The 25743-nt window shown below is 45.4% G+C and overlaps 1 protein-coding gene across 1 annotated transcript in view; it reads right to left on the minus strand.

Moving 5' to 3' along the window:
- MAN1B1 (mannosidase alpha class 1B member 1) overlaps positions 1 to 25743 on the minus strand; it is a 245232-nt gene that overhangs the window by 88079 nt on the left and 131410 nt on the right. The window contains exons 6-7 of the mRNA XM_033961549.1: positions 14919 to 15104; positions 2660 to 2808 (exon numbers count right to left, since the gene is read on the minus strand). Coding sequence (XP_033817440.1) covers positions 2660 to 2808; positions 14919 to 15104 — 335 coding nt within the window. The remainder of the gene's footprint in view (positions 1 to 2659; positions 2809 to 14918; positions 15105 to 25743) is intronic.

Below are 25743 nucleotides of genomic sequence, written 5' to 3' on the forward strand. Positions count from 1 at the left end.
CTTACCGCCCTATATCGCTACTTAATGTTGACATTAAAATATCAGCAAGGATATTGGCAGATAGACTTTCTAATCTCCTTCCTAGACTTATAGGACCGGAACAGGTGGGTTTTGTTATAGGCAAGCAGGTAGTACAGAATGTTCATAGGGTCCTATTGACTATGGCCCATACCCTATCTCAGGATATACCTATGTTATTAGTTAGTTTGGATGCGGCCCGAGCGTTTGACCAGGTGGATTGGACATATTTATTTGAGGTATTGGATTATTTAGGTATAACTGGTTGGTTTGCAACAGCAGTCAGAACTTTGTATAGGGGTTCGACGGCTCAGATATTAGTCAACGATATTACAACGGCCACTTTTCCAATTGGCAGGGGTACGAGACAGGGATGTCCTTTATCCCCACTCCTTTTTCTGCTCTATTTGGGGCCATTTTTACATACCATATCTAAAAACCCAGACATAGTGGGAGTTGCTTTTTCGAATTGGACGGTTAAAAGAATTGGCCTTCACGGATGATTTGGTTTTTACTTTGACTCAGCCACAGTATTCCATCACTCATCTGCAGCATTCTTTAGAGGAGTTTCAATTTTACTTGGGTTTTACGCTTAATTATCAAAAATCTACAGTTTTGGCTATTCCCTCTACTATACAACATACCTGGGTGGGTGCTTTTCCATTTACTTGGGCCCAGACCTCCCTCAAATATCTTGGAGTGTGGTTACCTCGTGACCTTTCCACTTTATATGCTTGCAATGTGGCCTCGTTATTAGGGGATACATTGCAATTGCTTCAAACTTGGCAGGTTTTTTCCCCTCTCAGTGGCGGGCCGAGTTGCCTTGTACAATATGGTACTGTTTCCAAAATGGCTATTCTGATTTCAGGTACTTCCCATCTTATTGTCTCATACCTATCAGGTCCAACTTACTAGAGGGCTACAATGGTTTCTTTAGGGAGGCAAGAGACCACGTATGACTTTTAATAGGCTTTGCCTTCCCAGAGAACGGGGAGGATATGGATTATTGAATATTTAGTGGTATGCGATGGCATGTCAAATGAGACATATTACTGATTGGTTTCGGGGTACCTCTTATTTTTCTGCCTCAGACATAGAATTGTCCTTGTTATCTCCTTATCATATTAGTTATTTATTACATGCGACAGCCCCAACCCTCCGTCTTGTGGTGGCACAATATCCTAACTTTGCCCCTGCTAGGTGAATGTGGCGCCGGGTGTGCCGTTGTCTGCAAGTATCCCCTATGATCTCTCCCTTTCTCCCGCTTCAAGGGAATTGAGACTTTTTGCCGGATATAAAATCTGTATCTTTTAAGAGGTGGGCTGATTTTTAGGGTTACATTATATTTTTCAGATGTATACAGAAGAGGGTAGACTTGCTTCTTTTGCTTCCTTACAGCGTACATTTGGACTTTCTGATGTTGATACTTTTGCATACTTTCAAGCCTGTCACTATGTCCGATCTTTGCCTTCTTGCCATTTGACGGACATCTGCCATGAGGCTCCCTCTGAAATGTTCAGTTTGTCTGCACAACAATTGATTCCTCTTAGTTTTCATCAAGTGGGCATTTGTGACAGTCAACCTGGCCCCAACTTTGATATTTTAGCAGTAACCTGGGCTGAAGATCTACAGCAGGGGTGTCCAACCTTTTGGCTTCCCTGGGCCGCATTGGCCAAAAAAAATGTTTCTGGGGCCGCACAATGGCGCAAACACTGCAGCAAGACAGAGGAGGAAGCCGGCAAGACGGTAAACACCCGGAGGCAGCAGAGGAAAACACTGCATCACCCTCGACTGGGACCACACAAAATATTTCACGGGGCCACAGGTTGGACACCCCTGATCTACAGTGTGTTCTTACCTCCCATCAGATGCAGCAAGTTGTAAAAAATTTGAGAAAGGTATCCTTTAACATTCAACATTGGGAAATGCAGTTAAAGTTTATTTTATGCCTCTACATATCGTCCATACGAGCTTACCAGATGGGGCATCACTCAGCTTCATCAATGTCCTAATGTACACATGCCCACGCGTCCTTGGGACATATGTTTTGGTCCTGCCCTTGTATTCTTCAGTTCTGGAATCGTTTGGGATCCTATATTACCTCTCTCTGGGGTCGGCGGTGGACCCCGACCCCCGAGCACTATTTGGATTCTATGACATTGCTTCTCTTAAACCTAAAGGTCTTTCAGCTTTTGTGGCATGAGCAATGCTGCTAGGCAAGAAGGCTATACTAACACAATGGCTGACTAGTGATACCCCGACTTATAGTCAATAGAGATCACTGATGATCATACATGCTTCATTGGAACGTAGACATTTTAATGATCTCGACACGGGACCGGGCCACAGATTTACTTTGATTTGGGAGCGATTTTGGTTGACCCTTACTCCTGTGGCCTGGAGTAGACTCTTGAATTCGTAATCTGCTTATTTCTGATTTCAATGTGCTCAGGGATCTTTGTGTTTGGGTTTTATTTGGGGGGGATAGGAGGGAGAGTTTGTATCAGTGCACAATTGTAAGTATCCTGTTGTATTTTGTTACAGATGTTTTCCTATGCACTTTGAAATTTAATAAACATATTTAGCCATAAAATTTAACTTTTATAAACTTGCATCATATCTTTCCAAAATGGACTCTTACAGCTTTCTCCAGGAAAAGGTTGTCTCCTGTTAAATGATAGGTGCTCAACAGTCCCCCCAGGATACGAATGGTACTTTCAAAAAGATTCACATCTACTTTTTTTTCAAACGACAGCTCAGTTTCCACCCATTTCTTCGCTTCTTCAAATTCTGCAGTGTCAGAAAAAGGAAAGCAGTGAATAAAGAAAAACTGCCAAGAGGGACACAGAGCACTTCAGTAAAGTAGCACTGATGTTTATAAACATAGCATTCTAATCAAAACCTTAAATATCTATTCCTAGGGTGGTGGGGAAGGGGCAGTAGTCAGAGGCTTTTATCCCTAAAACATGTAGACATACTGCTACTGCAATTATGCTTTTCATACTGATAGATTACTGTCAGTATAACATGCTGTAGTGGTTTGGGGAAAGAACATGCCTGCCTTTTTTCCTTCAAACTATATGTATTCTATATGTATTCTTTGATTTAAAATGTAGCTATTTGGGTTTCTGCCAAGTACTGTGACCTGGATTGGCCAATAATGGAAATAGGAAACTGGGCTAGATGGCCCATTGGTCTGAGCCAGTATTTCTGTTCTTAAAATTCTCCACCTGTGTAATTACATCTCCTTAACGGCACAGTCTATCAAACCATGTCAGGGGGGAGGAAGTGATGTCAGCACCCAATATGGACGCTTGAGCCTTTTGACCATGTGCCCCGCAGTCTAATCATTAAAATAAAGTATCTCCCGGCAGCTGAAAAACAGTTCCGACTGCCTCTATTGACTGGTAAGGTGTTTTACAGAGCGATGGCAATGAAATTGCGGAACACCAGCTTGACGGAGTTCGCCTTTTTGAAGCCGATCCCTCCGAAACATATGGAGGGCTCAGCGGGGGTGAAGGCCCCATCTGGGAGTGAGAAAACTATAGCTCCTCCCATTGAGATAGCAGGAGTCGAGCAGGCAGGGGATGCAAGTCCTTTACAGAATTGAAGATTTGTATGGCGGAGATCAAAACGGACCTCAAGGCTGTCCGAATGGACCTCACAATGCTTGTGGTGGATCCGAGAGGAGAAATAGCAGCACTGGGACAGCAGGTTGCAGAGACCGAGACGCAAATGGAGGAACATTCGGACTCGATTACTAGCTGTGATTGGGGACTACAGGAATGTCAACAGTCTATGCTGCAGCTGACCGATAAGGTAGAAGATTAAGAAAATAGAAGTTGCCGGCGCAATTTGTGATTTAGAGGCCTACCCGAGTCCCCGGAATATTCCAACTCAGAGGTGGTGGTGGTAAAATTGGTCCAATCTATTTTTCAGGATAAAGAGGATACTGACTCGCAGCTTACTTTTTTTTTTTTTTTTCCAATTGAAAAGCTTTTATTGAAAAACACTCCAAACAGTACATAACAATTGCACATGAAATGCAAGAACAAAAATACATAAAGCAAAGTACCACACTCCAAAATAGCACACATAAGTACAATCAACAACATAGACATGTGCGAGTCCTACAAATTAATAAGGACAATCTAAAATATCCACCAAAACACAGCCAATAACCCCCCTCCCACCCCCCAGGGACAAAGCACAATATCTACAGCTCTCAGTATGGTTGAGAAACAGACAATTCCAAACATAAACCAAAAATTGAAAAGGAATATGGTTATGGGATCCCCCCAAGTATCGCCCATCCATTCCGACTCCAAGGCCAACTCAAAGCCCCTGACAACCCCTACCACAAACCCCCACAGAAGCCCGAAAATTACGCCACACATGAGCATAGCCATGTAGTTTACCATGTCGCAAGGCCGTTAAGTGATAAAGGTTCTGCCAATTACGCAAACGTTGCTCCACCAGGGCCCACGTGGGAGGGAGCGCCTGATTCCACAAAGAGGCAATGGCTAATCGAGCTGCAGTGAATGCCAACTTGCAAAACAAAGAGTCACCCCAAGCTAGATCCAATTGATGCCAAAACAACAAGGCGTGTCACCAATCGGCCGGTATCTGGACATCCAGGATCCGGGACACCCAAACAAAAACCTCAGTCCAGAATCCACACACCTGCCCACACTGCCACCACATATGAAAGTAGGTACCCACTTCCCCACAGCCCCTCCAACAGAGAACACTCGCACCTCTCTGCCAGCGAGCCACAACCTGAGGGGTATAATACCAACGGAAGAGGACCTTGTATCCATTCTCGATCAGCAAAGCAGCTACACCCGCCGAGGAAATCTCCAACCAGATGTCACCCCAAGTGTCCCAGGAAATAGCGGAACCACCATCGCCCTCCCAGGCCCTCATGTAGGGAAGGGGAGCCCCCCGACAATTAAGACACCTGTATATCGCAGAGAGAACTCCCTTCCGGAGCACGGGACCCAATAGCAGCTCAAAGGGCGTCTTACCAGCCCTTAAGTCCCCCAGAAGGCCCGAGGTCCTGATATAATGGAGAACTTGTAGGTAGGGAAACAAATCCCGTACCCCAAACTCAAACTTGCCCCTGAGTTCTGCGAAGGGTCTAATACTACCCAGAACCAGATCCCACAACTGTCCCACACAGACTAAGCCCCGAGACTCCCAGTCGGTAAACACTCCCCTATCCCTTCCCGGTGGAAAGTCAGGATTATGTCTCAACGGTGTGTACCAGGAATACCGCCTACGCCCCAATAAACTAGCTCGGGTCTGATTCCAAACCCTCAGAGAAGTCGCAACCGAAGATATCTCCCCCACCAGTCGCACCCTACCAGGCACCCACGGCCGATGTAACAAAGGCACCCCAGCACTTAAGCTTTGCTCAATTTCCACCCACTGTTTCGGCGTCTGCGTCTGCCACTCTAAAAGAGCGCGCAGCTGAGCAGCCTGATAATATTTTACCACATCCGGGACCCCCAACCCCCCATCCCCTCTCCCCATACATAAGACCTTTCTACTTACTCTGGGCCGTCGACCAGCCCAAATAAAATGAAAGATATGCCTTTGAACCCCCTCCAACGTTCTCCTATCCACCCAAAGAGGCAATACTTGGAATAAGAACAACAGACGAGGCAGGATCATCATCTTCACAATGGCCACCCGACCCAACATTGACCCGGAATCCTGACACCTCACCATAAATATCCAGTTATGGTGCAATCTGTCCAAGTCTAAAGCCTGGAGATCCCGACGTGCCTGAAACATAATCAATTCTAGAATATGAGGAATGTATTCCCGAAAAGTAAGTATAGTCCTTAACCGAAGGGTGTAGCCACCTCCAGCAGTCCACCACATTCAGAGTAGCCAATGCCTCACGCAACAGTTTACGATCCCTTCTTCCATATTGATCCGCCCTCCCTGAGTTATCCAAATGAGGGGTCACTGTAAGATTAAAATCCCCACCAAAAACCAGGGCTCCCCCCTTAAATTTGAGGATGCGAGGGACCAACTCATGGAAGAAGGTCCCCTGACCCTCATTAGGGGCATATACATTTACCAGGGAATACAAGACCCCCCTCAATCAGAGCATCCAACATGATGTATCTGCCCTGAGGATCCCGCACCACCCTACGTACCTCACAACGAATCCCCTTACGGATAAGGATTCCCACCCCACCCCTCTTAGAAGTGCCCACCCGGGAAGCCCAAAAGGCCTGCGGGAACCTATGATCCCCGACCAAGGATTCATGGGACTGTAGTAGATGTGTTTCCTGGACAAAACAGTCCCCGGAATATTCCAACTCAGAGGTGGTGGTGGTAAAATTGGTCCAATCTATTTTTCAGGATAAAGAGGATACTGACTCGCAGCTTACCACGCACTTGGAACGCGCACATCGTGCTTTGGGCCGTCCAAACGTTAACTTGGCCCGCGATATAGTCACCTGTTTTTGCGACTACAAACTGAAGGAAAAAAAGTCTTACATTGGGCCCGGTCAAATACAGTGGGATACCTATGAGGTGGAAGTATATCAAGATATTGCCTCACTGACTTTGAAACGCCGGAAAGAACTGTGCCCGCTCACATTGCTGTTATGGGAAAAGTCTATTCACTATAAGTGGCAGCATCCATTTGCGTTGGCATAATACTATGAAGGGCAATTGTGGCGGAGGCCATGGAACAGTTCCTGGAACTTTGAGCGACAACAGAGGCTGGTGCCCGGCTTCCCAGGGAGCTATCCAGGCTACCGGTGCCCCAGAGACCAGTTTCGGGCAAGAGGCAGCTGCAGCAGTAATCGTCATCGGCACACTCATCGGATGGAGTGAAATGATGAAGTGGATATTTTAAGGGTGTGCTCTTGTGATATTTAAAAGCTGTGAGCCATTCTCATGCTGTTAAGGATATATGTTCTGGGTTCCGTCTTGTGTTTCCCTTGATTCAGTACAACGGTACTGGGTATGCCCTTAGGGGGATAATCTATGTTCATAGTTATATTAATGATCGGCTGCTGCCCTTGTCAGGGGATTTTTGGTTGTTGGGAGTATGTGGGGTTTTGGGGGGCCCATTTGTTGAGTCCTTCCTCCTGTGTTGCTGTTTTAATGGGTTCCTCTGTTTGGGGGGTCTTTAGGTTTTCAGATTTAAGGTGGTGGCTGGGGGATGGGTGGGGGTTTTAGGGACAGTCTTGTAGGGGTTCTGTTCTGGTATTTTTTCTTTTGGGTGTTTAGTTTGGTGGTTTCTGCTAGTAAGAGGGTGGAGGCATTTTTTCTTTTGGATATTGGGAAGTGGAATTTTCTTACTGGGCGATGAATGGGGGAGTACAAATTAATCTTGTGACCTACAATGTTTGAGGCCTGAATAGTCCTTTTCGAAAACAGTTGATGTTTAAAGAAGCTCCGAGGTTACAGGCTGATTCAAGAAACTCATTTGCTTCAGAAATATGAACATTTGGTGCGCCATCCTAAATATTCTCATGCTTATTTTGCTTTTAATGTTAGAGGTGGGGAAAAAAACTAGAGGGGTGGGACTTTTATTAGCATGGTCCCTTCCCTTTGAGGTACAGAAGATACGGAGAGACCCAGAGGGAATGTATTTGCTGATACAGTTGGCCCTGGGTCCTGACCTTTTTACAATACTTAATTTTTATGCTCCCAATGATAATCAAGGAGAATTTATTCAACAGTTGGATAGGGTGTTATTACAATATGCCTAAGGTAAGATAGTGATTGGAAGGGGACATATGTCCACTGAGATGCCAGAGTCCACTGAGGAATTCTGAGGTGAAGTCTGGCAAAAGGAGTCACGTGTACTGTGGAGGCCATGTAACCCAGGAGTACCATCATGTGTCTCGTTGATATGGAGGAGCGGGAAGACACTGTATGACAAAGTTGAAGGAGGGCTTCCAGATGTTGCGGGAGGAATGCTCCAAGTTGGATAGTATCCAGAACAGCTCCAATGAATTGTAGATTCTGAGAGGGTTGAAGTTGGGATTTGGAAAAGTTGATTTCGAATCCCAAACTCTGTAGGAACCACGTAGTCCGTTGGGTCGCTACAATAACCCCTTGAGATGTTGAATCTTTGATGAGCCAGTCGTTCAGGTAGGGAAATACCTGAAGACCATGGTTTCTAAGAGCTGCGGCTACCACTACCAGGCACTTTGTGAACACTCTGGGAGATGAAGCCAGGCCAAAGGGCAGCACTCTGTATTGATAATGCAGATTCCCCACCCGAAATCCGAGATATTGGCGGTAGGACAGATGAATGGGAATATGAGTAGAAGCCTCCTTTAAATTCAGACAGCATAACCAGTCGTTCTGATCTGGGAGGGGATAAAAGGATGCCAGGGATAACATGCAAAATTTTTACTTTGACTAAAAATTTGTTGAGAGCCCTGAGATCCAGAATGGGCGGCAGATCGCCCGTCTTCTTCGGAACAAGGAAGTAATAGGAGTAAAACCCCTTGTTCTGCTGTTCCAAAGGAACTGGTTTAATGGCATTGAGATGAAGCAGAGCTTGAGCTTCCTGAAGAAGAAGGGCGGTCTGGGATGGACTGGAAGGATACTCTCTTGGAGGAAGCTCTAGTGGAACTTGAGTGAAATGAAGAGAGTATCCTTCCCTGATGATTGACAGCACCCAGAGGTCGGATGTGATTGTCTCCCATCAGTGATAAAAATGATGATGACCTCCAATAGGGGGAAGATAGTTCAGAGACAGAACGGTAGAGGTTATGTTCTGTTTTAAACAGTCAAAAAGACTGCGTAGCCTTAGGTGCAGCAGAAGGTTGAGATTTCTGTTGCTTCTGATTCTGCTGTTTCTTGGGAGGAGGGCGAGTGTAAGGAGCTGCTCTCGGAGCAAAACACCTCTGGTAAATAGGAGGAGGGCGTGCAGGCTTGGCAGGAGCTGGCTTTGGCTTAGGTCTGACAATAGAAGCAAAGGATTTTTCATGCTCAGACAATTTCTTGGTGGCTGCCTCAATAGATTCATAAAAGAGGTCATTGCCTGCACAAGGAATATTAGCCAAGCTGTCCTGAAGATTAGGAACCATGTCAATAGTATGAAGCCAGGCAAGGCAGCGCATTGCTACAGAACAAGCAGCCGTCCTGGCAGACAACTCAAAATAAGTGATAAAATGGAAATTGTAATTAAGGATTTTAGAGGACATCATGGCATTTTGATAGATACGACGTCCAAATTTGTCCATAGTTTTCCCTTCCCTTCCAGGAGGAACGGCAGCATAAACCTTGGAAGGATGGGACCTTTTCAAGGATGACTCCACAAGTAGGGATTGGTGAGATAACTGTGAATTCTCAAATCCTTTGCAATGGAGAGTTTTATATCTGGAGTCTAATTTGCCTGGAACAGCTGGAATTACATAAGGAGTCTCCAGGCATCTGGTAAAAAGTCTGAGACAAAAGCTTGTGAAGAGGAAGCTTAAGTGACTGCTGGAGTTTGAGGAAGATGCACGACTTCGAGATACTCCTTAAGAGTATTTGGAACCAGCATCCAATTGAAGGTCCAAGTCAATAGCCATCTGACGAAGAAAAGAGGAGAAAGATAGCTGATCCGCCAATGCTTTGCCTTGACAAGGACTCGAGGTCATCGAGGCAGCCTGGGTCGAAGATGAAGCTTCAGCAGGAAAAAAGGCATCAAAAGAATAGGGAGACTTAGACGAAGTAATCGAAACCGCTGAGTCCTAGAAGTGTGGAAGTGGAGACCTCGATCGAGGAGTCGGTGGTCTAATAGACCTGGAAGGTGTAGATCGAGGCTTAGTTGAAGGACACTCTTTGGAAGAAGAGCTATGCCTGGAAATATGCCTCGAGTAAGGCCTCGATCGTCGGTGAGAATGGTGCTTGGAAGCAGATCTCGAAGATCGAGAAGACTTCGCCCTGGAGATGGAAGCAGTCTATGCCACCAAGGAATGGATAGGGCTGGAAGCTGTGGATCGAAGCTCCAGAGGCTTGATGGAGGAACCTCGATGCACTCCCAAAGACTCTACTCCTTGTATTGATTGTGAAGATTCCTGTCGAGGCACTTGCAAAGAATCTGCTCCTTGCTTCATATGCATAGATGCCAGATCAGACACTCACAGAGACTCTGCTCCCTGCATAGAGTGTGTAGGCTCAGATTGAGGCATAGGAAGCGGCTTGACCTCATGGGAGTCTGCAGAATGCCCAGGCTGGATTAGAGTAACAAGCTTCGGTCCCATATTAGTGAGGAACGGAATGAATTGCTTCTCTAACATGGTCTGGAAAGAAGCTGGCAAGGATGGATCTGCATCTGAAACTGGACCACCTGCTTTGACTGGAGGTTCCACAGAGGCAGTGGCTCCTTTTGTATCAACCTCCCCCCTCCCATATCATCTTTGTGTTGTCCATATCCCACCCCATTTTATTTTTAATTATTTTAAACTGTTATTCTAGTACTGTAAACCGACCAGATATCTGCTGATGGCCGGTCTATCAAATTGTAAATAAATTTGGAAACTTGAAAACTATTTGCAAAGATATTAAAGTCAAACAGAGCAGCAACAATATTAATAACAAATTTTACCCATTTTTAAAGCCAGCAATGACTTTGGTTCAAAAAGCACTAGATAGAACAACTTTTTCTCTACTAGATATCAAATTTTCAGGAGGGTGTTTTTGTGTAGGGAAGAAATTAGCAATTGAATTTAGATAGTCTCAGCAGTGTAACTAACTATTTAAAAGTATTAATTGTATTTGTCACTCAATATGTATTTTTCGCTCAATATGACACACTTTTTTTCCACCCAAAAGTGGGTAGAAATGTCGGTGCGTCTTATGCAGCAAAGATACAAATTTTTAACCCCTGCCCCGTCGTACCTTTTAATAATAATAGCTTTATTTATATGCCATCATACCTTTCAGTTCAAGACTGTTTACAACAAAAGAGACTGCATGAATGCAGCTAAGTTACATCATGAGTATGAAGTAGGAGGGAACAGACAGGTGTGTAATATAATTACATACAACAGGAGTATGCCGGAAGACGTAGAGGAAAAACGACTAAGGAAGTTAAACAAATTTGTCAAATAAATGGGTTTTCAGTGATCTTCTGAATGATTGGTATGGCAAATGGTTAAGGAGTAAGTCACTTAGAGTATTGTTCCAGATTCCTGCTTGGTTGGAAGGAAAGTGTCTTGTCGAGGAATCTTTTGAATTTGCATCCTTTGGGAGTCAGAAAGACGACTAGTAATGTTCTGCGTGAGAAGCGGAGTTTGTCTTGGAGAACAAAGTGATTCAGAAGGTGGGTGCTGTGCCGAATAGTGTTTTGAAGCATAGGCAACCAATTTGAAAATTATTCTGGCCTCAACTGGTACCCAGTGCAGTTTTTTTTAATATGGGGTGAACTGATGACAGCCATTCAGAAGCAGTGCGGTCCCAGGCAGCTACGCGGAAAGCTAGCTCCTGCCTGTGCCGATACAAGCTGAATCACCAGGCTATAAGGGTGTTTTTTAAAGGTACGACGGGGTGGAGGGGTGGTTTTCAAAGGTACGACGGGGCAGAGGGGTGGTTTTCAAAGGTACGTGGGGGATTTAAAAAGGTAAGGGGGGGATTTAAAAAACTACTGGGGGGACAGGGTGCAGAGCCTGGCCGTGGGGAGGGGGGGGGGACAGTGTGCAGACCCTGGTAAGGAGTGTGAGGTTGGGTGCAGAGCCTGGCAGAGAGTGAGGGGGGCTGGGTGCAGAGCCTGGGTTCAGAATGTTTTTTTCTTGTTTTCCTTTAAATCTAGGGTGCGTCTTATGGAGCGAAAAATACTGTAAATTTGTTACAAATCTATGGCTCCCCAAGATGAAGTCAAAAATTAGCAAATTCAGTTTTTGGCCAACTTTTGCATTGAGGCATCAGAACAGCACTTAACCTAGACTTTTAAAACTCAAAAATCTTATTAAGTACAAAAAGTTGTACCAGTAGACTAAATTTCAGGATGATGTTAGCAATACTCTATTTACAGGAGGCCCTTGAAGTTGCCCATTTGTTTCATATGACACGCACAAAAATTTTAGGGCCTCTACTTAGGTACTTTCAGGAATTTCAGGTTTTAGGGGTTAAAACTTTGCATGGCTTACTGCCATAAGTTAGGGTACCTACATTCCAAGTTTCATTAAAATTGAAGATGGTAATGTGGGGACCATTTGTGCAGTTGACATGGGTTTACCCATGTATGTGTATCTAGTTATACATTTATGTTTTGTTTGGGTTCAACTATAATTACAGTCAGCACCTTTACTGGATATTTGATACTGATATTTTTGTGGCATTTATTTTCTCCATGACTCAATTATATATATACTAGTCTTATAGCCCGTTACATTAACGGGTGCTAGAATATATGTGTGTGTGTCTGTCTTTTTTATTTTTTCTCTCTCCTTAGCCACTTTCTGTATTTCTGTCAGGGGGGGGGGTTTCCCTTGGCTGTCCACTACCACCCCTTGCCTGCTCCCCCTGTCCATTCTCCCTTCCTTTTACCTTCCCTGTGTCCTCCACCACCCCATCACTGCTCACCTTATCCAGCAGAAGCCCTTCTCCCTTTGTTTTACCTCCCCCTGTCCATCATCACCTCCTTCCTGCTCCCCCTGTCCAGCAGTAGGCCTGTCTTCATTTTTCTGCCCCCCTGTCCATCAACCCCTTTTCTGCCCCTCCATTTCCATGTGATGCAGCATTTCCCTCCCACCCCACTTCCCTGTACAGTATTTTTGTCCCCCCCCTCCTGAACTCCATGCCCTACTTATGTTTCAGCTCATTCTCAGACATTTCTGCAAAAGAACTCTGACATTAGAATTTGAACTGTGCATATTTTCCCCCCACCCCCCACCAAAGTACAAGTTTCCCTTTAAACTCTCAGGAGCAGCAGCATCTACCAAAAAAACCCCTTACCCAGGAAGTGGCAAAGCGCGTTCCGTCCTTTGAGGTAACCTAGCAACCGTCCGCTCTGCCTCCCCCTGGCTAGCGCTTTGCCTTACCGCCTCGGCAGCGCTCCAGCCCTCCTCCTTGCTCTCCGCATCCTCTCCTTTCACGCTCACTTTGCTTAACTGCAGCTCAATCTCTTCTTCAAGAGCCAGATCACTCTCCATAGCGGGTCAGCCGCCGGGTTGGGTTAGGCTGGCAACAGCCTGAAGTCTCAAAAGGGCTCCTTCCTGAGCATGTGCAGAAACGCACATGTGCGTGCGTGCCTCTTTTATAGCATGGGGGAGGAAAAGAGAGAGAGAGCTTCGGGCGGCCAGCAACCGCCGCGGCCGACATCCGCCTCGGGCCACCGCGGCCGACATCCACCTCGGCGGGGGGTGGTGGGGGGTGGGAGGAAGAAGACCGTAAGCCGCGCATGCGCACTTCCTAGCTACATCTCATGGAAAACGGACGCACGCATAGGAACTGCGCATGCGCAGCTTACCGTTTTATTATATTAGATATATACTTTTTCCTTCAGTTATTTCCCATCCAATCGTATTTTTATATATTTTATGATTACTTTAGATCAGGGGTGCCCACACTTTTTGGGCTTGCGAGCTACTTTTAAAATGACTAAGTCAAAATGATCTACCAACAATAAAATTTTAAAAAAACACAACGCACACTGTATGCATAGAATTGTTAATTATCATTCCTATTCCGGGGGGTTTTCAAAGAGGTCAAAGCAGATGACTCTATGCACTGTCACCTCAGTAACAACCATACAAAAATAGACAAATACCCACCCCCTCCTTTTTTACTAAACCACGATAGCAGTTTTTAGCGCAGGGAGTTGCGCTGAATGCCCAGCGCTGCTCTCGACGCTCATAGGCTCCCTGCGCTAAAAACCTCTATTGCGGTTTAGTAAAAGGGGACCATATTGTAAAATATAGAGAGCAGATATAAATTCAGACACATTTTGATCACTAAATTTAAAATAAAATCATTTTTCCTACCTTGTCTGGTGATTTCATGAGTCTCTGGTTGCACTTTCTTCTTCTGACTGTGCATCCAATCTTTCTTCCCTTCTTTTAGTCTGTATGCTTCCTCTCCTCCTGACCTCATTCCCCCCCCCCAACGTTTTCTTCTTCTCTCCCTGCCCTCTCTTTCTTTCTCTTCATGCCCCCTTTCTTTTTTTCTGTTTCTCTTCTTTCCTTCTATCTCCCTGCCTGCCCTCTTTCTCCCTCCCAGCCCTCCCCCAAGCCACTGCCACTGCCGCTACCATCGGATAACAGGCCCCCAAAGCCGCCTGCCGCCGGCCAAGCTCTCCTTGCTTCGGGCCCACCAGCATTCCTCTCCCCGCCGTCAATTTTGCCGTCGGAGAGGAAGTTCCGCTGGCCAGAACTTCCTCTCCGACGGCAGAATTGACGTCGGGGAGAGGAAGGCTGATCGGCCCAAGATCGACCTAAGATCGACCTATTGGGAGAAATGCTGCCGGGTCCTGCCTTTGAGGAAACAGAAAGTAGGCAGGACCTGGCAGCAAGAAGAACAAATCGCAAGCTTCACTGACCTGTCTCCCGCTTTAGCCCACAAATGGGGCTCTAACATGTGCGTGCCGGCTTCCCTTCTCTTCTCCCCGCGGACATAACTTCCGGTTTCAGAGGGAAGAGAAGGGAAGCCGGTACAAGCACACGTTAGCCCCCGGAGCATAAATTCTCCAAGCCGGTTTTTTTTTTTTTTTTTTAAATGATGAGCAGCGGAGGCAGCAGCAGAATTCAGGAGCAGGCCAGTCAGGAGGGGAAAAAAGAGAAGGGAAGAAGCGAACCCGCTCTGCAATCAACTGGGGTCGCCTGAGCGAGCAACCTGTCGATCACGATCGACGTGTTGAGCACCCCTGCTTTAGATTGTAGGTAGATAAGCACCTCTCACATTAAGATTCCATTTCAAATCATCAAAATTACCTTCTTTCAAGCCCATAATCCACATGGTATCCAAAGCATCAATAAGTGTGAGGCCCAGCCCAAACCATTCGCTGTAAGATTTTGAGATGGGCTTCAGCTCATCGCGGCCCCAAGCAAATTCTTTATAGCCTTTCCATGCATGGCGGAATGCTTCAATCACAGCTATCTGGCGACTGTTTATATGCACTAAAGAGAAAGGCTCAGGATTAAAAACAATACAGAGTACACACAGAACTTACCTAGAATTGGTCACTCATTGCTAACCTTATTTCAACACACCCCATTGCTGCTCTAGCCTCTACTTTATCTGAAAGTCACCTTCTCCTCTCTCCTTTCCTAGATCTAAGGAAAAAGGATAGAGGAAAAAAGTTACTTCTTACAACAAGAGCTGTTATTCCCTTCCACAACTCCATATCAAGGAATATAGGAGTTCTCTGTTTGAGCACCCTGGGTTCAAGTAGAAGGCTCTTTATCCTATACACCAAAATACTGTCGGGGGGAGGGGAATTAGCTCTCCTGGAAAACAAATTAGGTTTGACTTGAAATGACATATCTTTCTTGCTCTTCCTTGTATAGTTCTTGAACAAGATGGATAGAAACAGCAGTGCCAACCACTTAACACAGACTCAGATTATTTCCAAAAATCTTAAATGAGGTATAGTTGTCACCGTTCTTGTAAAGTAGGCTGGCTGTATAGTTTGTTTTAAATCATGGGTCTCCAAAGTACGGTCCGCGATATGATTTTTATCTGGCCCACGGAAAAATTGTGCGGAAGTGCGCCAATTGGACTAATTTTCCAATGAGAATCCGCAAAAAAAAACCCCAAAACAAACAAAACCACAGGGTGTCGATAGATTTCAAATGCATTAATTAAAGTTGTGTTCAAAATATATTGATATTCCATATTATATTAATATTATTCACAACTTTCTCCCACCCGGACATTCCTCTGCTGCATCACTGATGATGTCATCAGTAACACGGCACAATGAACGTCCAAGAGAAGGCCACGAAGCAGCCTGTCCAGATTGTTGCCGACGTTGCCGTTTGTTACAAGATATTTCGGTCTCACGGTTGGCGGGGGAGAGATGAAAGGGGTTGCGTGGTGGGGGGAGGCGCTGCTGCTGGTGACTAGGGCTTATTTTCAGGAGTAGGGCTTATATTAAGACCTACCCCGAAAATCATGCCAAAGCTTATTTTCGGGGTAGGTCTTATTTTCGGGGAAACATGGTTAACTCTTCAAAAGTCACAAGATGGCGCATACCGTGAATGCCTTCCTGCCCGATGTCAGCTTGCAGGACCATCAGTTAAATAAAAAAAGCTAAGAAGCTAAATAGGGGACTGTGGTAGACTAGCCTGGCTTGCTAGTAGGAGCAATTAGCACACAAACAACTTTCAGAGAAACAAAATCACTTTGCTTTTTTGTTTTCCTCACACTAACCAAAGATAGCTGTGGCTTACCTCAGCCAGCTGCTACAGGCATCAGTCTGTTTTCTCAAAGCCTGCCTCTGCCTATAGCTAGGGAAAACTTGAGAGTTCATCTTTCTCCCTCGGGGACCTCTCTAGAATAAACCCAGCCTGAGTAGAAATACCTCTCTCCTGCAAGTCCTGCCCCTATAATTCAACACTGAGCTCCATAGCCCAGTGCATGCTGGGAACTGTAGTTCCACATTTGATTAGCACCTCCTGCTGCCTGGGGGTATAAGATTTGCATAGGGGAGGGAAAACCCCTCAACCTGTCAAACACCCTCTCCCCCAGCTCATCCCTAATGGGGTGAGTGCCTGCTTTTACCAGGAGCCTTCTTTCCCAAGGGTGGAGAGAAAGACATTCCTAGGATCTTATCCACTATTCTGAATCACCAAAACCACCCGAGGCCAAAACCCCAATTGTTACTCTCCATGCCTCACGCATACATAAAAGAACAGGGCACAGCAAGCAGTACCATTATGACTCTGAGTCCATCTCTTCTTGTAGTCCATAATAGTCATGGGGCTATTGTCTGTCAGTCTCTGGGTTCCCTCCCCTGTTGTAGAGTCCCGAATTAATGAGCTCTTTGGCTTTTGACACACTTGACCTTTTGACACTTTAGCTCTTAGACCCAAAGACTTGAGATTTGGTTTGAGTATGGCTATCCCTTGTCCCAGTGTCCATTCCTCCTATTACCAGAGCTTGGACTCCATCTCCTTCCATCCAGGGAACATTGTTATGACCTGCGGACTGAGACTCTTTCTCATCTGTTGTTAATGTACTGGCCTCTTGGTGTCTAAGTACAGGGTACAATTGAACTGCAAACCCCCGTGGGTTTCTACTTCTTGAGAACTCCACAATAGTGTTCTTCACCCGTGCCCCATCGCCAGCATGAATACCTGTCTTAATTCCTTCCAGAATTCTATAGAGATCTTCAGGCCCCTCTCTTCAGGGTCACCCTGGGTACTCTCTTCCCAGGTAGTCTCTCTCAGCCCCATAAGGGCATCGGGAAGCCACTTCCCCGGACCCTGGCTGATTCTTCCCCATTCAATGGGCTTGTCTCTTTCTTAGCTGCTCCTGAATGGCTTGCAGAGCCAAATCTCATTTTTCTACTTGCTTCTGGCACTCCTGCCCCATAGCAGTCTCGGTAGCAAGCTGAGCCTAAGTCTCCTCCAATTCTGGGACAACACATCATTCTTTTCTTAGCCGAGAGTACTCTAGCTGGGACTTCCCAGCCATCTTCGCCCCCTCTTCCTCCTGGTGATGCATCTCATGTAACTTCCTTTGGAGCTTGCCATTCAGCTCTTCCAGCCCCTTGCCTTGGCTTTCATTGCCCCACAGTTCTGTACTATTTCATTTAGCTGCTCCTGCAATCTGGTATACTGCCAGCCTGGCACTGATGCTGCCAACTCCAGCTGTAGCTGCTCCACTTTGGCATTTGCAGCCTCTGCTTTGGCCCAATAGTCATCCCTCTGGACTATTACAAGGCAGACTTGTTCCTTTAACTTTTGGGACAATACCTCATTCCTTGCTCTGAGGTTGCCAATTTCCTCATTCATTTCCTTCACTATTTTATTCTTAGATACTTCCATCTCAATCAGCTGAGTCTGAACAGTTTTATTGGCTTCTTGAGCCTCTTCCGTACTTCCCTTTTGCCTAAACAACTGATCCTGAACTTTCACCAGTTGCCTCTGGAGGTTTTTCTTTTCCTCCCTTAATTTCAACAAATTCAACAGCAAATACCTGGTCTTCTAACAGGTCTTTAATTTGGTGCTAAGCCTGTTCTAGTGAGTTTTGGAAGTGAGTTTTGGACCCTTTTGACGTAGCTCTCCTAAAACTCAGTCTCCTATTCCAGCTGAGACACCATGGCAGATACCCCATTCCATTCTTCAATGGGCTCCCAATCACAGGGTTTGACCGGGCTCCTTCTCTTGGGTTGTCCTTGACTCGGGGTTTGGACTACCACCTGATGCCCCTCACTGATATCCTTTCCCTTCTTGGAACTTTTGGGCTTCCATTTCCCCACTCTCCTATGTTTAAAACCTGCTTCTCTCTGCTGGCTAGTCCCTTGACTACCTCCTGGTTGTCTACTGGATCCAGGGCACTTAATCTCTTTACACTCCTCTGACCCAGCCAGGATTTCTGTTGAAAGATCAGCCAGGTTTCTTGCCACTCTTGCTCCCAAATTCCTGATTTGGGTTCTCAGATTCTGGTCTTTCACCAGTGTAACCTGGAGTACTGACTTTTAAAACCAGCACTTCCCTGCAGAAATTCCACTACTTCTATTCTACACTTAGGTAGCAGTCACAGTTTCCAGAGTAAACACTTGTTTCCTTTTGGCAGCAAGCTGCACCTTTTCTTGCATAGCCTGTAGTACTTCATCTAGTAAACCTACTCCAGGATTTCTAACAGTTCCTGTTCCTACAGCAGTTTCTTTTCTCTCTGCCTTGGGGTAATGCAGCACTCAAACCAAATAAAAGTCTTCCTGTTTAGGATCAGTGCCTAACCATGAGAGACCAGGTGGACTCCTTGATCAGAAAGGGATTTTTCACTCTCTGGAAACTCAGATCCATTAAAGCTTATTTCGATACAGCGGCATTCAGAACCCTAGTCCAATCCCTCGTACTGAGTCTACTTGACTACTGTAACATCGCCTATTTAGCAATTTCCCAAAAGAACATGCAGCGTTTATAATTGATGCAAAATGCAGCAGTTAAACTGATCTTTGGGCTGAGGAAGTTTGACCACGTGACACCCTACTACCAGCAGCTGCATTGGCTGCCAATGGAGGCACGCGTAAAGTTTAAATTTGCCTGCTTCTGCTTCAAAGCACTACACGGACTTGACCCTAAATATATAACTGACCTTTTCGTCTTCTCAGCCAACAGACACAAGAGAAGCTCACATTCCAACTTCGTTTCCCCCCCAGTGAGAGGTTGTAAACTGAAAAAACACCATGAACATCTTCTCTCGCACCAAGCAGCATCACGGGGTAAAGACCTAGAACAATTGCTTTCGCCCACTATTTATGAGGAATTTAGGAAACGTCTGAAAACAAACCTGTTCCTAAAGTATCTAGACAACTGATCCTCTCAATCAATTTGTACCTTTGCTTAATCTTTGTAAACCGCATAGAACTTCACGGTATTGCAGTATATAAGCTGTTATTATTATTATTATTATAAATACCTGTTATAAATTCCTTCTCTTTCTTCAGCCAGAGCTTATCTCCTTAGCTGTTCCAAAATAAAAATCTTTCTATATTGAGGTCTCCCAGTCTCTATAGACCCCCGGACAGCTTCTCTGCAGCAAAAGCTAAAAAACCAGCAAGAAACACCATATGTGGTAGACTAGCCTGGTTTGGCAGGATAGCCTGGCTTGCTAGGAGCAATTAACACACAAACACCTTTCACAGAAACAAAAAACACTGCTTTGTTGTTTGCCTCACATCAACCAAAGAATATAGCCGTGGCTTACCTCAGCCAGCTGCTACAGGCATCAGTCTGTTTTCCCAAGGCCTCTCTAGAATAAACACAGCCTGGGTAGAAATACCTCTCTCCTGTGAGTCTCCTGTAGCTCCAATCTGTCACAAGGCGATGGGAGGTTGTGAGACTATCTGCCTGCTGTCCCTGGATAACACCTGTTACAGGTAAGTAACTGTGCTTTATTCCAGGACAAGCAAACAGCAATATTCTCTCAGATGGGACTCCCTAGCTATGACAAATGGGAAGGAGTTGGCAATTAATTAATTTATTTATTTTAGAACTGTTGGCTGAACCAACTATCCCACCTGAAATTAGGCTCAAGACAAACATGGGATGTGAAATCATGATGTGGGGACTGAAGAGTCTGCTTCAGAAATGGCTACAATGGAAGGGAAATGGAGTAACAACTAAGGCTGGCATCGCTGCTAATTCATGTGCTGGTGCATAGTTGTCCAGTGGCAGCCCAGCCCGAGCATGGTAGCATGATATGCAGCTTGTTGACAATGGAGAGAATGACTTCTTGGTTACCAAAGGTCCTAGTTTGTTGGTATTAAAGGACAGTAACAGACGAGTTGTATTTTGGAAAGGCATAGTCCAACGTAGCCAGCAAGCCAAGTCAGATTTACAGTACAATAAGTGAAGTATAGTTCTCCCTGGAAGATAATGTGGTCTGGAGAAGAAGTTTGGTACATCTATAGAGTGGCTAAGATGAATACTGGAGGCTACCTCTAGTAGGAAGTTGGGATGAGTGAGAAGAGCAATGCTATTTTGAGAAATGATGAGTAAAGTAGATCATGTATTAGAGATCAGAATGAACTGGATCTGTGCACAGAATAAATTCAATGGGTGAAGACTACCAGCTAAGTAATGTGCTGTAGAGATGAAGTCATAGGTGTTTCAAACGGAGATTTCAATATGTGAATATTACCTGTGAATTTGAAAGAACTGGAGGATGTTGGATTAGAGGCTTTGATATCATGAGGCCCTTTGTGAAGTGAGAAAGCAATGGACATGTTTTCTGCTGATTGGTGTCAAAAGAAATTTATATGGCACTTAACACTTGAAATATAGTGTTGAAAAGCACTTGTAGGGCACTGACCCCCCTCTCCCCTTTTACAAAACCGTGATAGCGGTTTTTAGCACAAGCCGGCATGCTGAATGCTCTGCACTGCTCCCACGCTCATAGGATGTCTGTGCACTTCGGGTGCTTTCCGGCTGGGGCACTGGGCTTAGTGGGCCTTTCGACTGAAAAGTTTGCGGGACACTGCTTTAATGCCTATGAAGGCTACAATTGCAGTAGCCTTGAAAACTCCTGTCTGAGTATAGCCTGGATCTTCTCCTGGAGAGTCAGTATGTTACTGGGAGAAGTCAGCCTGTAAATTGTCCACTCCCATTACATGGGCTGCTGAGAGTAACTGAAGATGGGCTTCTGCCCAATGGAACAACATCTGAGCCTCCAGATGTAATGGAGCACTTCTGGTGCTCCCCTGTTTATTCACATAAGCTACCATTGTGGCTTTTCTTCCATGTACTGCTCCAGTGCCCTCAGTACTAGGCAAATGGCTCAGAGTTCCAGGCGATTTATAGACCATTTTCTCTATGGAAGAGACCCACTGGCCATGTATTGGACGATTACTTCAATAAGCTCCCCAGTCGAAAAGACTGGCGTCGGTCATTTGCATCACCCATGAGGAGATTTGGAAGGGTATGCCTTTTGATAAGGCATCCCCTTGGAGCCACCAATGCAAACTGTTCCTCACCTTCCTTATCCAGGAAGGTGCTGTAGTAGGGAAGGCCTCTACAGGGACCACCTGGAGAGCAAAGCATCCTAGAGAGGGCGTATATGCACTCTTGCCCAGGGAACTACCTCCAGGGCGACCACCATAGAACCCAGCACCTGAAGGTAATACCAGGCAGTGGGATTCAGCATCGCTAAGAGATCCTAAATCTGCTTCCTGAGCTTCTATTTGTGTGGTTCAGGAAGAAAGACACAGCCTTTCGCCATGTCAAAACATACTCCCAAACACTTCAAGCACTGGGTTGGCTCTAGATGACTCTTCTTGAAGTTGACAATCCTGCTCAGATCTTGTAGGAGAGGCACAACTACTTGCACTGCCTGCGTGCCCTCCGGTCATCCAATCATCCAGGTATGGGTGCACCTATATTCCCATTCTGCAGAGGTGAGCTGCAACCACAACAATCACCTTGGTGAAGATCATGGAGTAGGGCTGTAAACCGAAAATGCCGTTGAAAGACATGAATTCTCAAATATTTCCTGTGGTCAGGGAAAATGGGAATATGATTGTATGCCTCTATCTGATCTAGGAAGGCTTGGAATTCCCCCGGAGCCACTGCCGCAATGATGGACCGAACCGTCTTCATGTAGAAGCACAGCACTCAGCACCGCATTTATGGTTCAGGATTGGTCTCCAGTCTTCGGTGTCTTTCTTGGGCACTATGAAGTGTATTGAGCATCTGCCAAATCTTCTTCAGGAACTGGTTCTATGGAGTACCCGGAAGGGGATCCAAGATGGCCGAATGCTAGTAGGTCTAAGCACACTCTCCCCAAGCTTGTCTTATTTATCTTACTTTTCTTGGTAAAATCCTACCTGTTTAGCCATGCCGAAGAGGAGAGGAAGGAGCGCTGGTGGAGCCTCACAGCGCTCTAGAACGGCTGTCTTCGGCAACATTGAGGAGCTTGTCCGGAGAATGCAGCAAACGCCAACAATATCGTCGGGGAGTTCCCTGCAGGAGGTTCGCAGTGGCGGCGAGTCTGCGTCGCTCTCCATGGGGCCAGAAACATCCTTAAGCCCCGACGTGAGAGCACCTCCCCCATGCCCTCAGTCTACCAGTTCGCCGCGAGCGGAGGTACTCCCGGAAGTTGGAGTTCACCTCCTCCCAGAGGCTCAGGAGATCAAAGGGGGAACTGTGTTGCCGGGGCCCTTGCTGCTGCAGGGAAGCTCGAATGCGGAGACTGAGGAGGAAGCGGAGGGGGAAGCAGGAACCGAACACGACGTTGGAAGAGACAGTTTGCCAGAGGGTGAGCTAAATAAACCTAACTTACACTTTCTTCAAATAGAGAAGCCCCAGGAGGTAACATTGGACTCTCTGTGGGATTTAGTGGCTAACTTGGCAAAGTCCATAAGTCCACAATTACAACTATTTGAAAATAAAATTAACAAACATGAGACTGACATTAAAGACTTAAAAAGTGAAATTGAGGACTCTAAGACCTCAATACAGAATGTATTTCAAGATATAAAGGTTTCTAAACAAACTATCGAGACACTAATTAAAGATAATACTGATTTAAGAAGGAAAATGGAGGTAATGGAAAATTTTTCCCAGAATAACAATCTTAGGCTGATTAATTTTCCTAAGGTGCCTATGATAGCCCCTAGAGAAATGCTTAAGCGTTATATGATTGAAATATTGGAGCTTTCTGAAGAAACATTACCACCATTTACAAAAGTTTATTACCTTCCAAATAAGAAATTGCAACAGCAACAACAACAGAATATGGGACAGGACTCTTATCAATTTATCTAATATTCTGGAAACATCGGATAAAGAATTGGCGGAACCAGCAACTTTACTTATAACAGTAGCGCTCGCGCCAGAAAAAAACTGGTTGCTGAGACTTTTCTTTAAGAATAAACAAAAATAATTTTTAGGTTGTAAAATACAGATGTTCCCAGATTTGGCCAAGGAGACCCAGCGGAGGAGACGTGAATTTTTGCTAAGGAAACCTGGTGTTATGGCTCTAGGAGCTACATTTTATTTGCGATATCCATGTAAATGTGAAATTAACTATCGTTCACATAAATTTGTCTTCTTTGAGCCATCTCAACTGACAACCTTTCTATCAACTTCATGTTTGGAGAAAGATGGAACATGAGTGCTTAGATTAAGGAAAGGTGTATTTTCAGTCTACTAGTAATAGTTTACTTAATTTAATTTTTCTCAGTATTACTTGCCCATCATCCACCTTGGATCTAATTGTGGACTTGAGTAGAGATTTAGCTTATATTTGATGTTTGATTGAAGTATTATGTTTAATTATTAATTCTTTTGCTGAATTTCCTTTCTGTACAAGTTATGCTTGATTATATTGAAAAAAATTCAATAAATATATATAAACAAACAAAAAAAGGAACTGGTTCTATGGCTTGAATGTTCAACAGTCTTTGCAACATCACTGCACCCTGGCCTCTTTTTCGAGCCATCCGGCAGATCTGAAGGAAAGCGATAAAACTCAATCTTGTGATCCTCTCGAATAAGAGCTAGAGTTCAGTGGTCCGAGAGAATTGCCTCTTAAACACCATGTCCACCTTGCGATTTTGAGCATCCTTTAACATCACCCCTCCCTCATTAAGGAGGGAGGTATGCTTAAGTTACTTGAGTCTCAGTGAAATCCACCTTCAGCTGACTACACAACTGCTGAAATTCCAGAGCCATAGGGTAAAAAGTTTGGATATAGTTTTTGCCACCTTCGGGGAGCCTTCTGGAGTCTCTCATTGTCTGTGACCAGCAAGATGATGTCCGGATGTGAGGGAAAAAAGGTGGTCGGAGCATTTATGTCGCTCATGACCGTGCACTGTGAGGTGGAAGGCTGCGGAGGCTCCAACTCTCTGAATGCATCCATAATGACATGCGAGATGGTAGCCAACTTGAACAGTTGCTGCACTGACAGATCATCTCCCTGGTTGAGGGCAGCAAATACCTCAACACCCGGTCCCTGACAGGGAACCGGATGGAGTCTGATCTCCAATCCTCCCAACCCTTCTCTGCTTGGTCACACAGGCTGGGAGCCAGCTTCCTCTGTGACAGAGGAGGCATCTCTCCCTAGTCTGATACTGGGATACCCCCAGGCAGCGCATGCATCTTGGGGCCATCAAATAAGCTTTCCACAGAAGATACACAAATTCTTGAGTAAATCCTTGAACAGGAAGCCCCAAGGCCTGGCTTCTCTTGGGCTCCACAGTGTTCACGCATTTGTGTTTTGTACCTTCACTATTTGAGGACTCCAGAAGGGGTGTTCTCTCTACCACACGCCCCCCCCCCACTACTATTTAACATTTCTACAGTACTTACAGGCCTTTGCAGCACTGTACAACAACATATTTAAGATGATTCCTTCTCAGTAGAGCTTACAATCTAAAATTAATAGACAACAGAACATGTAGGGGCTTAGGGAGTTACGCAGGGTGCTTGGCGGGGGGGGGGGGGGGGGGGAAGGAGCATGAGTTAAATGCATTTTCAAACTTTGGATTTGAATAGTTCCAGGACTTACTGATTCAGGCAGTTTATTCCAGGCAGCAAAAGAGAAAGGGCACAGTCTGGAGTTGGCAATAGAAGAGAAGGTTACAGACAGAAGAGATTTGCCTAATGAGCTCCCAGGGAGGAGTGTAGGGAAAGACAAGAGACGAGAGATATTGAAGAGCTAAAGAATGAATACACCTATAGGTCAATATGAGGAGTTTCAAATGTATACAGAAGTGGATGGGGAGCCAGTGAAGTGACTTCAGCAAAGGGGTGATGTGAGCATAGCAACTCTGGTGGAAAATAAGTCATGCAGCAATATTCTGAATGGATTAAAGGGGAAAGAGATGGTTACGCAGGAGGCCAGTGCTGGTTGCAATAGTCTAGGCAAGAGATGATGAGGGAGTAGATAAAAGTTTTGGTAATGTGCTTAGAGAGGAAAGATCAGATAATGGTGATGTTATAGAGAAAGAAGCAACAAGTTTTGGCAGTCTGTTGATTTGTGCAGAGAAAAGAGTCAAAGATGACGAGATGGGGAGGATGAGTGTGTTATCCACTGAGATAGAGAGTGGAGGGAGATGAGATATAGGTTTAGGCGGAAGGATAAGTA

This window comes from Geotrypetes seraphini, chromosome 10, assembly GCF_902459505.1.
Source record: "Geotrypetes seraphini chromosome 10, aGeoSer1.1, whole genome shotgun sequence".
NCBI lineage: Eukaryota > Metazoa > Chordata > Amphibia > Gymnophiona > Dermophiidae > Geotrypetes > Geotrypetes seraphini.